This window comes from Otolemur garnettii, unplaced genomic scaffold (assembly GCF_000181295.1).
Source record: "Otolemur garnettii isolate 467f Iridium unplaced genomic scaffold, OtoGar3 scaffold00087, whole genome shotgun sequence".
In the NCBI taxonomy this organism is placed as follows: domain Eukaryota; kingdom Metazoa; phylum Chordata; class Mammalia; order Primates; family Galagidae; genus Otolemur; species Otolemur garnettii.
Genome location: NW_003852482.1, coordinates 7,023,485 through 7,038,119, shown reverse-complemented (window position 1 = coordinate 7,038,119; position 14,635 = coordinate 7,023,485). Strand labels below are relative to the sequence as shown.

General features: G+C 54.4%; 1 protein-coding gene across 1 annotated transcript in view; it reads left to right on the top strand.

Annotated features, from left to right (window-relative positions):
* HMCN2 (hemicentin 2) overlaps positions 1–14,635 on the top strand; it is a 142,732-nt gene that overhangs the window by 82,980 nt on the left and 45,117 nt on the right. The window contains exons 39-53 of the mRNA XM_012808266.2: positions 408–565; positions 1,605–1,728; positions 3,377–3,552; positions 4,106–4,202; positions 4,356–4,475; positions 6,237–6,398; positions 7,164–7,445; positions 8,682–8,849; positions 9,980–10,093; positions 10,570–10,656; positions 11,353–11,544; positions 12,670–12,843; positions 12,976–13,089; positions 13,574–13,716; positions 14,059–14,209. Coding sequence (XP_012663720.1) covers positions 408–565; positions 1,605–1,728; positions 3,377–3,552; positions 4,106–4,202; positions 4,356–4,475; positions 6,237–6,398; positions 7,164–7,445; positions 8,682–8,849; positions 9,980–10,093; positions 10,570–10,656; positions 11,353–11,544; positions 12,670–12,843; positions 12,976–13,089; positions 13,574–13,716; positions 14,059–14,209 — 2,262 coding nt within the window. The remainder of the gene's footprint in view (positions 1–407; positions 566–1,604; positions 1,729–3,376; positions 3,553–4,105; positions 4,203–4,355; positions 4,476–6,236; positions 6,399–7,163; positions 7,446–8,681; positions 8,850–9,979; positions 10,094–10,569; positions 10,657–11,352; positions 11,545–12,669; positions 12,844–12,975; positions 13,090–13,573; positions 13,717–14,058; positions 14,210–14,635) is intronic.

Below are 14,635 nucleotides of genomic sequence, written 5' to 3'. Positions count from 1 at the left end.
GCAAAAAAAAAAAAAAAAAAAAAAAAAAGATAGTGTTTCCTCTGATGCCTCTGAGTTAGGAAGGGAGACTATCCAGGGGCCCTTGTCCTCACACCATCCCCATGACAGACAGCCCCTTGCTGACCAGAGGCTGAGTTCAGGTGCTCCTTCTGCTACTTTCCAGTTGGTCATTTGTAGGCAGGTGACTTTCCCTTTCTGAGCCTTGGTTTCCCATCTGCAATAGCCTCATAGCAATGTTGAGAGGAGGGGAGAGCAGCCTGGAGGATGGTGAAGTGGCTGTCTGTGGCCAGGTGGCCATCCTGCTTCTACCTGTGGCCATGTGCCCTGTCGAGGGGGCCCAGCCAGGGCCTGCCTTCTCTGCCCGCAGTGGGACTCAACCTGTGCCCCTTGTCGCCCCTGCCCTGTAGTACCCCCCCGAATCACATTGCCACCCAGCCTGCCAGGCCCGGTGCTGCTCAATACCCCTGTCCGGCTGACCTGCAATGCTACTGGCGCCCCCAGCCCCACACTGTTGTGGCTGAAGGATGGAAACCCTGTGTCCTCGGCAGGGACCCCAGGCCTCCAGGTCAGTAGGGCTAGGTGAATGTGGCTCACTTTCTTGGTACTTTCAGTAGGTGCTGGGAGCAGAGGTCAGGCCCTGGGAATATAGGGCCAGGGGCTGGCGGGAGGCAGGAGGGCCTGGAGGGAGCCGCCTAGAGCCCAACCAGCCAACAGAAACACAGTGCCCCCCAGGAACACAAGCCACCTTCAACTTAAACCATTCCCATAGCCATGTTCAAGTGAACAAAAAGAAACTGGTAAGATCAATTTTTTTTTTTTAAGAGACAGAGTCTCACTTTGTCACCCTCAGTAGAGTGCTGTGGCATCACAGCTTACAGCAACCTCCAGCTCTTGGGCTTAGGCGATTCTCTTGCCTCAGCCTCCTGAGTAGCTGGGACCACAGGCACCTGCCACAACGCCTAGCTATTTTTTGTTGCAGTTTGGCTGGGGCTGAGTTTGAACCCGCCACCCTTGGTATATGGGGCCAGCGCCCTACCCACTGAGCCACAGGTGCCACCCTAAGATCAATTTTGATATTACATATTAGTTAGTCCAATATATCCAGAACAATTTTATTTCATTGTGAGATAAAAATAAAAATTATCGATGGCACCTGTGCCTCAAAGGAGTAGGGCGCCAGCCCCATATGCTGGAGGTGGCAGGTTCAAATCTGGCTCCGGCCAAAAACTGCAAAAAAGTAAATAAATAATAAATAAAAATAATAAATAATAAAATAAAAATTATCAGTGAGACATTTTAAATTCTTCTTTTCAAACTAGCTTTGAATTCTGTTGTGTATTTATACCCGGGGCCCTTCTCAATTTAGACTGGCTGCATTTCAGGAGCTCACTGGCCACATGTGGACAGAATGGCCTGCCAGCCAGTGGAGTTCCAAGGCCTGGGTGTAGCTCCTGGTCTCTCTGATGCTCCGAGGGGGGTTCTGGGGTGTGGGGAAGGCTTCCCAGGTGTACCTGGCAGCAGGGCCAGCTGTGAGAGGCGTGCTGTCCCTTGGGGTGTGCAACAGCAGGACATCTGCCCAATGTGAGCGTCCCTCTGGGCCACAGGTCTTCCCTGGGGGCCGGATGCTCACCTTGGCCAGCGCCCGGGCCTCCGACTCTGGCAGGTACTCTTGCGTGGCTGTGAGCGCGGTGGGCGAGGACCACCGGGAAGTCATCCTGCAAGTCCACAGTGAGTCTCAGGCTGGGAAGGCCACGTGGTGCAGCCCAGCAGCTCCAAGAAGATGTAGTGGGGGTGTCTCCAGGCACATCCAAAGAAGAGAGGGTGGCTGGGTGGAGTAGTACCCACTAAGACTGGCTGCCTTTGAGTGCAGGGTGCTGGACCCCCAGAGAGCTACCATGGGTAAGCAGGTACCCAGGTGGCTGCACAGCCAGGAGCCCTGTGTTCATAGAAGAGGTACCAAGAGCATAAAGCAGCAGCAGGAGGCCCCATGTCCTCAGTGGTCTGTGTCCACTGGGGCAGTGTGGGGTGGTGGTTAGGAACACCCATCTAGAGTGTCAGGAACACAGGGTTCAGACCTCACCTCTCTGATGTGCTCTAGCCACTTTGCTTCTCTGAGCCTCCATTTCTTTATCTGTAAAGTGATGGGAAGGATGGTACCCACCTCGGAGGTCATCATGGGTATGGCAGAGCTCACTGGGTATTGCAGTACTTATTGTTATACTTCCTTGAGTGGGATCGTGGGGACTCTGCAAAGGTGCCAGCGGCAGCTCTGGGAGGTGCAGAGCCCCAGTGGGAGGTGAGGAAGCATCCAATGCCAGCTGTTTCCTGGGCTGCAGTTGGGATCAGTGAACTGGTGTCCCATGCCAAGGACCCACCTGTGCCTTGGATTTAGCTCCATGTGGCTCCATAAGGAGGGGAGATTCACTGTGCCCATTTTGCAGATGAGGAGACTGAGTCCCCAGAGGCTGAATGGAGTCTCAGCTGAACTGTGCTAGTTAATTTTTTTTTTTTTTTGTGAGGAAATTGGGGAGGAAGGATAAGGTGGTGGTTCTGAGATCTGCTTTAACTTTTTTTTTTTTGGAGATAGAGTTTTACTCTATTGCCCAGGGTAGAGTGCCATGGCATCATAGCTCATAACAACCTCAAACTCTTAGGTTTGAGCAATCCTTTGGCCTCAGCTTTCCCAATAGCTGGGACTACAGGTGCCTACCAGAAGGCCTGGCTAATTTTTCTGTTTTTGTAGAGACAAGGTCTTGCTCTTGCTCAGGCTGGTTTTAAACTCCTAAGTTCAAGCAATCCGTTCGCCTTGGCCTCAAAGAGTGCTAGGATTATAGCCGTGAGCCACTGCACCTGGACTGTTTTAAAATTTTGAGATAAGCCAGACACAAGCCTGTAGTCCCACCTACTCAGGAGACTGAGGTGGGAGGATCACTTGAGCCCAGGAGTTTGAGACCAGCCAGGGCAACATAGTGAGACCCTATCTTAAAATTTAAATAAATAAATAATAAAGTGAGGTAAATAAAATATTTTGAGATAACTCTAAGTGTACACACAATTGTAGGAAACAATGCAGAGAGACCCCAAGTTCCCCTTCCCCGGATGGGGTCATCTTGCAGAACTCTAGGACACACAATGTGGATATTGTCATCATCTGTCCACTCTCCTCAGATTGGGGGCCTCCTCCTTCTGCAACAGAACTGTGGGCCTGTTGAGGGGTGGGAGAGGGTGGGGGCTTGGTGGGTCCTGGTCCTGATGGTGACTCCTAGCCCTGATGTTTGCTCCTGGCTCCTGGGGGTGGCTGAGCCTGACATGGGTCCTGGCTCTGTCCTGCGGCACCTCATGTGCCTGAGATCCCCTCTCCTTCCCCCTCTCTCAGTGCCCCCGAGCATCCTTGGAGAAGAGCAGAATGTGTCCGTCATGGTCAATGAGTCCGTGGCCCTGGAGTGCCAGAGCCACGCTGTGCCCCCTCCCGTGCTGAGCTGGTGGAAGGATGGGCGCCCCCTGGAGCTGCGGTCTGGCGTCAGGCTCTCTGCAGACAAGGCCGTACTACAGGTGTGCAGGCTCCTGCAGCCACACAGCCTCCCCTGAGCCCTGCACAGGGGAGGGCTAGCACCCCTGAGAGCATGCAACCTCCAGAGCCCGCAAGGGACGGGGAGCAAGGCCCAGCACCAAGTCCTCAGGGCCTCACTGGGAGAGGCCTCACCCACTCCTCCTCCCACCCTCTATACCTTGTGATATGATCGTCCCCAACTGCAAGCACTGCCTTTGGTTTTTCCTACCTTCCCCTCGTTCTTCAAAGCCACAGCCTAGCCCCATCACTCCCATGCCAGAATCTGACCCTGAGGATGGGTCCTTTCCACCTCCACCATCCTTCCTCCTCCACCTTCTCTTTTGGGCTGTTTTGTTGAATTTTCCAAAGAGACTGGGCCAAAGGTCAAACGTGGAGTGGGTCTGACACAGCTCTGTGCTGTCCCCTTAGACGGTCTGGGCCATGGATATGAAGTGGGGAGACAGCAGGGCTGCCATCCTAAGGTCACACTGGCTGTCCAGGGTGACCCCCATCTCTGTGTTCCCCTGCCAATGGCATGCCTTTGCTCTGGGCCAGGTGGACAGGGTGGAAGTGTGGGATGCTGGCCGTTATACCTGTGAAGCCCTGAATGAGGCAGGCCGCTCGGAGAAACACTACAACCTGAACGTCTTGGGTGAGGGTCTCCTGGGCTGGGCCGGGTCTCAGCACCCTGCGGGGGGATATTGCTTTGACGGGGTCCCAGGACACAGCCCTCTCACCTGCCCTGCCTCCTGGTCCTTTCTCCATTCCAGTCCCCACCCCCAACTCACCATCTCTCTGCTTTTAGTTGCTCCAGTGTTCCCCTCGGGCGAATCCCACACCCTGACTGTGAGCGAGGGGCACCCCACAAGGCTGTCCTGCGAATGCCAGGGTGTCCCCTTCCCCAAGATCTCCTGGAGGAAGGATGGTAGGATTGCTGCCCTTACCCAGCCCATCCCTGCTGTGTGCTCCCACGCCAGAGCCCAGAGGGGTGGGCTTATACTACTTGAGGTTGGGTGCTGGTAACAAAACTGATGCTTCCCTCAGCCCCTCTCTACTTAGTCCCTGAGGCCCCCTCCCAGCCAGCGAGAACTGGATTGGTCTTTAGGCCTCACTTTAGATGTCCCTTCTTCCAAAAAGCCCTTTCTGACGGCCAGGCTGGGGCAGGGCCGCCTTGGCATAGCCCCTGCATGATGACTTGTCATGTTGCTGACCTTAATCCTTCTGTGTCTGCTCCTCCATGAGTCTGAGCACCATCTTGACCACTGCTGACGTCCACGTTCAACACCTGGTACAAAATAGGGGCTCAGTAAATACCCGGAATTTAACCTTCACACACAGGATGCCAAAAAATCATATACACATATTAAGAGAGGAAAAAACTGTATTAAAATTACAATACTCAAGTCTATACTGATAACAAAAGACAAATATAAGTCATGTCACCTCTCGTGGTTGCAGAAGTCAGAAGTGACTTGAGTATCACCCTCTGTATAGATAAATTTTGCTCACAAAGATCACGGCAGCTTTCTTTTTTAAAAAATTTCAGAATATTATAAGGTGACCTATATTTATTGAGGGCCTGTTCTAGGCCCAGTTCTAGGCACTGGGAACACTGTAGTGAATTAAACGGACAGCAGCCCCCCAATGGGGCAGTCAGATAATAAACAAAAAGTAAATGACTCCATAACTTAGGCCATAAGTTCTATGGAGGAGAATAAAGCCAGGAAGGGGAGAAGATGTGTTGAAGGTAGGATTTGCACTACCCTAAGTGGCCAGGGAAGTTTGACCAAGCAGGCTTGAAGAAGTCAAGGGACAGACGTGGAATATGTTAGGGAAAAGCATTCCAGGCAGAGGCAATGGTAGGTGCAAAGGCCCTGGGGCAGGGATGCCAGTTGGATGGGGGGGAGGTCAGGGATGATGATGGGAGTTGGTGGGGAGTGGGGGCACCATTTCTAAGGTGGGAAGTTCCAGGGAGATGTTGGGGGAGGCTCCAGCATCTGCAGAGACTTGATATGGTGATATCTCACACCCAGTGAGACATCAGGTGAACAGTGAGAGAGACTGGAGCTCAGAGGAGGGATCTGGTCCAGGAAGCTGTCTGGGGACAGCAGCAAGACAGGCTGGGAACACTAGGACAGAGGAAGAGAAAGCACTGCCAGGTGGCTACTGAGTGTCCTCCCCTGTGGGGCCAGGCACTGATTCATGACGGAACCCAAGGTCTGTTCCTCTCCAGTCAGGTGCTGGGGTGTTTCATCCAGCAGCTAGAGGTTGACAGATCTTCCCCCTTTAAGGGGTCTTCTTGTTGCCAGGTATACCAGCTGCCTAGTGTCCTTCCCTAGGTCACTGTAGCCAGAGGGGCCATTCATTCAATAACCTTGAGCCCTGCTATGTGCCAGGCCCTGGGGGTCCCTAAGGACCCCAAGGTAAGGCCTGCCATGGTGGAGGGCCCAGGCTAGACCAAATTCAGATGGGGCTCCTGCAGCAGCTGGGGAGAAGCTCAGGGACTCAGAGGGCAGGACCTGATGTGGCATGTAGGGAAGGCTTCCTAGAGACAGGGAAGTCTAAGTGAACACCTGGAGGGTGAGTAGGAGTGTCAAGAAGAGCAGGGAGGACAAATCCTGCAGGTGGAAAGATCTTGTGTCCCTGCAAATGTCTTGGACCAGGAGCTTCTTTCTCACTGCACCAGGTCAGCCCCTGCCCGGGGAAGGGACTGGCCTCGAGCAAGTGTCGGCTGTGGGGAGACTGCTGTACCTGGGACAGGCCCGGCCGGCCCAGGAGGGGACGTACACCTGTGAGTGCAGCAATGTGGCAGGGAGCAGCAGCCAGGAGCAGCGGCTGGAAGTACACGGTGGGTGAGCCAGGCCGGGCCAGGAGGGCCAGGGAGCACTGCGGGCTGGGCAGACACCACCCCCAGATGAGTAGCTAAGAGAGGAGAAGTGATGACAGGCACCTTCCACGCGGTCCCTCAGATTCCTGGCATTTTCACTGCTCTCCCACTCAGCTTCTCCGAGCCCTCAACCTAATCATGGGGGAGAAGGCATGTGACTCCTGAGTACCCCACAGTGGTTCGGAGGAAAGAAAGCCACATCTTGGGACAGTTGGAAACATAAAAGAAATGTAAATGTCATACAAAACTTCTATACATGTGTATAATGGAAACGTAAATCTCCATCCACTGTCCGTGATGTTGAATTCAGTATCTCAGTCTTAGAGAAATTGCACTAGAAAATGAAACCAAGGAAAACGCTGCTCAGCATCTTGGGGAGAACCCACCCGTGGAATAATTCCCAAGCCCCACCAGCCCCAAGGACTGTTGAAACTCCAGGAAGCCTCTGGTTTAGAGGCTTCCCTCAAAACTCCTGAAAGGGCCGTGCTGTGAGCTTGTTCCCCAGATAGGCCTGCCCAGGGGAGTGTCATGGGGTGTCCAGAGAGTGTCATGGGGTTCTGTTATGACCCCATTGCAGAGAAGCACAAGGAGATGAGGTCATCTGGCCAAGATCACACAGCCAGCTAGTGGCAGGAGGGAGCAGGCATGCCCCCGTGGAGTGTGTGGCAGGTGGCAGTGCCTGGCAGCCCCAGCAGCTGTCCCTGATGCACTTTCTCCCCACCCCAGTTCCCCCCCAGATCACTGGTCCCCAGGAGTCCCCCACACAGCTCTCTGTGGTCCAGGATGGGACAGCCACTCTGGAATGCAATGCCACGGGGAAACCACCTCCGACGGTGACATGGGAGCGGGACGGCCAGCCTGTGGGTGTTGAGCTGGGCTTGAGGATACAGAACCAGGGCCAGAGCCTGTATGTGGAACAAGCACAGGCTGCCCACGCCGGACGCTACAGCTGTGTGGCCGAGAATGTGGCCGGGAGGGCGGAGAGGAGGTTTGCACTCTCCGTGCTGGGTGAGGACAGCAACCAGCTAGAGGAGGGCAGGGGCCTGAGTCAGGGGCACTGGGGAGGGCAAGGCGGGTTCAGTCTCCAGGCACCAGTCTCAGGTGGCTCTTCTGGAGTCAGGGCTCTGGTGAGAGCTGCCCTGGGGTAAGCTGCTCTCATCAGGACTGGTCCCCAAAGGCCCTACTTTCCCCATCCATGTCTCCCTCCCTTCTTCTTCCTTACTCTGTTTTGGGCCCTGGGCAGGCCAGCAGTCTCTATCCTGCATGACTGGTGTGTGATGGGGGAGTTCAGGGGCCGGTGGGAGACCAGGAAGACCTTGGACACTGTCCTGGGAGGTCAGGGCAGCCTCCTGGAGGAGGTGCCCTTTAAGCTGGAGCATAAAGGCTGAGTAGGAGTCGGGCAGCTGCTGGGTCAAGGGAAGGTTGTGCCAGGCAGAGAATGGCTCAAGGAGCCTCCTGCATTATGATCATTTGCTGAGCTCCTACTGTATGCCTGGCAGATAATCGGCATGGAGCCAGAGAGGGGTAAGAGGTAAGGTGGAGGGGGCAGGGATCAGTGTAGGGAAGGCCCCCATGATCCCCCTAGTGTTGCTGGGACCCAATCCTCACCCAGTTATCCCCACCCCTGTGGAGGATCAGGCCCCTTCAAAATGCAGGGCGGCCAGTGAACTTGGCTGTGTGGACCTAGGAAGCATGACTGGGCCCAGTGCTGCTCTAGTTTGGCCTTGTGTGCTAGCACTCACTCCATCCAGGCTCTGGACTGGGCGCGGTGCATGGGTTCTGGTGAATCCTCCCAGGCATCCCTCTAAAGCAGTGATTTTCAACCACTTTTACCTCATGGCACACTTGAACCCATAGTTAAACTTCTATGGCACACTTAAATTATGTTGATCAAAAACAGAGTAAAAACAAAGAGTATACTTACCATGCTTTGAACTTCTTTTGAAAATAACTTAATTAATGATCTTTAAAAACATTCACGGCACACCTCAGATCCTCTGCCATGGCACACCAGTTGAAAATCACTGCTCTGAGGGGTCGGGGAAACTGAGGCCCAAGGTGTCTGTCTGCCTCCGAAGCCCAGCCTGCGGCCCCATACACTCCCTTCTAGGCGTCACAGCTTCAGTGGAAGCAGCTCTGATCTCTTTGCTTCTGCCCCAGACTCTCCTGACGGGGTTGAGGGTCCTGGGGGCAGACAGTGAGGCTGGGGAAGGAGCCTCCTGAATGCTTCTTTCCTCTGTCTAGTGCCCCCACAGCTCATTGGAGACTTGGGCCCATTGACCAACATCACTGCCACCTTGTACAGCCCCTTGACGCTACTCTGTGAAGCCTCCGGGGTCCCACCCCCGGCTGTCCGCTGGTTCCGAGGGGAAGAGCCCATCAGCCCTGGAGAGGACACCTACCTGATGGCAGGTGAGGCCCCAGTAGGGGTTGTATCCTGGGAATCAGGACCTCCACCTCTGCCTCTGTCCATCACGTGCCCATGACCTCTAACCCTGAGCTGCCAGGCCTGTTTGGGGTAACTATTCCAGCTGCTGATCTCCAAAGAGTACACCCCCAAAACACTGGTTAGATGAGTGCACCAGGAAAGAAGAGCATGTTAGATAAGTTGGAAAAGGGTTTCCTGCTCTGCTCCCCTCCTCACAGGGAGGGGTTTGGCTCCCAGGGAGCATTTGCATAGTGAAAGTTCTGATAAGTCCTACAGCCAAAAAGAAAAATTCACTTGGTGCTTCTTATATATAACATCCTACAGAATAGTAACAAAGTTTTGGACATGCTGATCTAAGCAACTCCTCCTCTGAATATTTATCCTCTTTACAAAATTGGTTTGTGATGGTTCTTGCTGGTGTACAAGTGGGAAACTGAGGCCCAAGAGGTAGTGTTCCATCCAAACTTTGCAAGGATCAGGGCCCATTTAGGCTCAGCCTTGGTGACCTATCAACTGTAGGCAGCCCACAGCAGGATGGTAAATTTGTTTCCTTTATGCACTTCTTCTGAGCACTCAGTAGGAAGTACCAGATGTGTTGTGAATGTGATGTGATTTCAGACTGCATCTGGGCCCCGCAGAAAGGACAGCAGCAATCTATTAGTGATGTCTCCCCTGGTGCAGAATCAGCAGTGATGGCATGTGTCCTGTGTATCTGCCCTCCCCAGACTGGTCCTGGGAGACCCTTTGAGAGGTCCTTAGAAGAAGGTGTTTTACCATGTTGTCAGAGTAGGGTGGGGGCTGCCTTGTTGACCATGTAGCTTACTGCTGTCCCTTGAGCCCCAGCCAATCCCCAGAGTGGGGGTGGCCTGGTACCAGATCCTTCTTTCCAGAGCAGGGTCCTCAGGTTTAAGCTGGTGCATGTCTGACCTCCAGGTGGCTCCATCCGTTTGTTTACCCTCCCGAGCCTCAGTTTCCCCATCTGGGTAGTGGAACGTGATGGGAGGCAGACATATGCACATCTAATTATAACTCCTCTTCCTGGGGCAGCCTGGGCTTGGCTGGGGCCAGAAGGCTGCTCACAGCCTTACTTGAGCCCACACCTCTCCCTCCCCAGGTGGCTGGATGCTAAAGAAGACTCAGGTGCAGGAGCAAGACAGAGGCCTCTACTCATGCCTGGCGAGCAACAAGGCTGGGGTGGTGCAGAGGAACTTCAGCGTGGAGGTCCTGGGTACGCTGCACCCCATTTTCATGGGAGTCCTATGAATCCATTCCCTCCTGCCTGGGAGCCTCCAGGGGTGAGGCCCAGGCTCATAGGTCATTCTGTGTCTGGGGGGCCTAGCACAGGGACAGGGAGGGAGAAGTTAAGCCTTGTTTGCTTTGCCTCATCAGAAACCTGTTTTGAGGCTGCCATGGAACTTTCCAGAAACAGCTAATCTGAAGTAGGGGGGCAGCTACTGTCAACACCACCCATACCGCCTTCCTCTGGTCAGAGCCTCCTCCCAGAGGCACTGATATTTCCCTCAGCTGCGGGGAATGTCTGTCAAACTCACTGCCCTATGGAAGCAGGCACATGGAAGGGTTGGGGAAACCGAGGCACAGGAAACGGAAAAGAGGAACCGTGGCTCTTGGCTTCCTGCTCTGTGATGGTGTATCCTGAGTGGGCCAACCCTGGTCAGTGGCTGTCTGTCTCCCTGTTTCCCCCAGTTCCTCCCAGGATGGAGAATGAGGACCTAGAGGAGGTGATCAGGGTCACTGAGGGTCAGACTGCTCACCTAACATGCAACGCCACAGGTAAGGGCCACAGGGTGCAGCAGGCTGGCAGCGGGGTGGGAAGACAACTTCAGAAAGGGGAGGGCCCAGGGGACTAGGCCACTCCTACCATCAACTGAGGTCTCTTTATCTCAGAATCTGCGGCACATGCCTCTGCCCCAACACTCCCACCCCACCCCCACCCACTACAGATCTCAACTTCTAGAACCTTCTATGAGGAGTCCTTTGGCTGGTTCCTTTGCCCACATGGGCTACCCCATTGGGCTTCAAATTCCCTGTCTTTGCACTGACTGGGCCTCCTTGTCACCATGGTTTCTCCAGGGGCTGGCAGAGTAGGCTCCTGTTAATGCTTGTGGGCTGAAGGATGGATGGATGGATGAGTGGATTGACAGGTAGGTAGATGGATGGACAGATAGATGGATGAGTGGATGAATGAATGGATGGATAGATGGATGTGTGGGCGGGTGGATGAGTAGATGGATGGGTGGATAGATAGTTGAATGGTTGCCTTTCTGTATTACCTGTCTTTACCCTGACACCTCTGCCCACTGCTTGGTAAGCCAGGCCTGGCTGCTGCTTTGGCTTCCTGCTGTGCTTTATGGGCCTTTGGACTCCATGAAGAATCCATGTCCCCCGTCTCATCTGGGAGCAGCTTCTAACACCTGGGCGACCTGGTCAAAGCCTGCTGAATTATCTCATTCTTTCCTCTGCATACAGGCCACCCACAGCCCAAAGTCATGTGGTTCAAAGATGGCCGGCCCCTGGCTGGAGGAGATGCCTTCCACATCTCCCCAGAGGGGGCCCTCCTGCATGTCCTTCAGGTGAACCTGTCCAGTGCTGGCCACTACTCCTGCATTGCAGCCAACACTGCGGGGGAGAAGACCAAACACTTCCAGCTTAGTGTCCTAGGTAAGCTCTGGGCATCTCCTGGTCACCCCAGGAGCTGGAGGGAGGAGGACCTGCTCCCCACAGATGCTCCCCTAATGCACTCTACTGTATCTGTTCAACTTCTGTGTCATAATAGCAGTTGTGTCAACTGAACAGGGATGATTGGGTGAGACTTCACAATGACCCTAGGAAGTGGGAGAGGTGCTTGTCCCCACAACACTACAAAGCTCTGAGGCTGAGAGAGGTGACATGGGTGATGCCAGGCTGCAGGTTGATGAGTTTGGGCGGGGCCTCCTGAGGACTGTATACACAAACTGTCTTGTTAGGCTGGAGAGGCAGAAAATTGAACAAGAGAGGCATAGACTAGCCCAGGAAAATCAGTTTCTAAAAATGCTGATGGTAGCCAGGCCTGGTGACATGTGCCTGTTGTCCCAGCCACTGAAGAAACTGAAGTGGGAGCATCACTTGAACCCAGGAGTTCTGGGCTATCATGTTGCCAATCAGGTGTCTGCACTAAGTTTGGCATCAGTATGGTGACCTCCAGGGAGACAGGGACTACTAAGTTGCCTAAAGAGGGTTGACCTGTGCCAGGTTAGAAACAGCAAGTCAAAACTTCTGTGCTGGTCGGTACTGGAATTGTGCCTGGGAATAGTCACTGTGCTCCAGCTGGGGCAGCAAAGGGACACCTGGTCTCTACTTAAAAAAGAAAAATCTGGCAGTAAATGGGGAAGTCCCCTGCAGGAGTTGAAAGAGGAAATTTTAGGACCAGTGAAAAGTAGAACTACTCTACCCAGGAACAAAGGCTGCCACCCTTTCTAGTTGGGGAGGGGTCCCAACTAGAGGCCCAAACAAAATGAGAAGGCTCTGGTTGAATTAGTAGGAGGCTACATATTGAGAAGCTATAGGGTAAATCAAGGCAGGAATTATTCAGCTTTTACCTCTTGTAGTATTGCTTAGAGGGGGGGAGCTGGGCTGTGGATCACCTGGGCCTGAGTTTGGGTTGGCCACACTGCATGGGTACCTCCAAGCCTCAGTTTCCCTCCGTCTAATGCAAGTGACAAGAGCAGCAGACTGAAGACTGTCCCAGTCCGTGGGCTCAGGGTCAGAGGTCATGTTTATGAGCACCCTCCCCTGCCTCTGACATAGTGGCCCCTGCCATCCTGGGAGTAACTGAGGACAGTGCAGACGAGGAGGTGACCGTGTTCATCAGCAACCCCATTTCTCTGATCTGCGAAGCGCTGGCCTTCCCTTACCCCAACATCACCTGGATGAAGGACGGGGCCCCTTTTGAGGCCTCCAAGAACATCCAGCTTCTCCCAGGTGATGCCCTGGGGGGAAGGAGGGGATGGGTGACAGACCATCAGGGTCAGAGGAGGGCACACGCGAGCCCAAGCTCCTGCCTGGCATGAGGCTGCAGCTGTGGGGCGATCCTGGCCACTGTTCCCCACACAGGCACCCGTGGGCTGCAGATCCTGAATGCCCAGAAGGAAGACGCTGGCCAGTACACCTGTGTGGTCACCAATGAGCTGGGCGAGGCTATGAAAAACTACCATGTGGAAGTCCTCAGTGAGTCAGGGACCCCTGGCACCAGTCAGCCACATGGGCCACACCTTACCCCCCAGGGCACTGCCACATGGCTCATCTCCTGTGACAGCCACCAAGCAGCCAGCACAGGCAGGAGCGTTTCCCCATCTTACAGCTGCGGACACTACAAGGAGGGGACAGTGGGTTAGGACTTGGGCCATGGGACTCCCAGACCCACAGCAGTCCTGGCCTCCTGCTGTGTGGTTACCAGCAGAGGCTCCACAACTGGAGACCTAGGACCCCCAGGGTGGACTGTGAGGTCACGCCAAGAAGTCCCCCGTCCCAAACATGCCCTGTCCTGCAACTATCACAGACAGATGCTCTCTCCCCTGAGCAAATAGCCCAGGATGCGGTTGGCTTTTGAGGCCTGTTCCTCCACTCTTGGGAGCCAGCTCCCCATTTCCGGGGCTGTCCCCAGGGCCAGGATGAGCCCAGTGTCTCAGCACCCCTCCTTTGTGGTTCGCAGTCCCCCCTTCCATCTCCAAAGATGACCCCTCAGGGGAGGTCGGCGTGAAGGAAGTGAAGACCAAGGTCAACAGCACCTTGACCCTGGAGTGTGAGTGCTGGGCTGTGCCCCCACCCACCATCCACTGGTACAAAGACGGGCAGGTGAGTGTGGGAGCCCTGGGTCCTACAGGATCTGCTTGGAACCTTCCAGAAAAAGCAGCCTTTAATGCACCTACCTCAGAGCTGGTCTGGGCCCTGCTCACCCTTTATGATTTAATAAGAAATGCAGCTCTCTATGGGGAACACATCTCGCGAACATTAAACTTGGCTGTTCTCACCACGGATTTCTCTTCCATCTTCGTGTTGAGTGGATTTGGTTTTGCAAAGCTGTCAGCGTCCCTGTCACTTTATGTTGTATTTTTTTAAATGGTATTAAACTGTAAGTACGCTTGTCTTGGTGCCCTTTGGCCCCTCTTATCTGATCTCCTGGCCCCCTGCCCCCAGCCTGTCACCCCCAGCCAGAGGCTCCAGGTCCTGGGCGAAGGGCGGCTACTCCAGATCCAGCCCACGCAGGTCTCAGACTCAGGCCGGTACCTGTGCATGGCCACCAATGTGGCTGGCGAGGATGACCAGGACTTCAACGTGCTTATCCAGGGTGTGTGTCACCAATGGGAGTGACTGGGGTTGGGGGATGTCAGGCCTCAGCTGTGCAGGGTCCCCTGCTCCAGCCCCCAGGCCAAGAGGACGAGGCCCAAGACACAGTGCTCTGGCCCCAAATTGCAGGGCTGAGTGGCAGAGTCTGGATTTGGACTGGCTGAGCTGAAGCAGCTCACACTTAGCCCCTCTGCCACGTGCTCCCTGATGCATGAGGAAACGCAGGCATTTGGTCCAAAATACTCTAGGCCCAGAATAAACTGAGAGGCTCTGATTGTGGGGGCTCCTTGTGGGTCTGTGGGGCTCCTTACATTCTCTCCTCTGCTTTTGTGAATGTTTGACTTTTTCCCTTTCAAAAATATGAAGGGTAGGGGGGAGGCAGTGAGTCTGAGAGGTGGAGGAGCAGGGAGGGAGGGTGGAAGGGAAG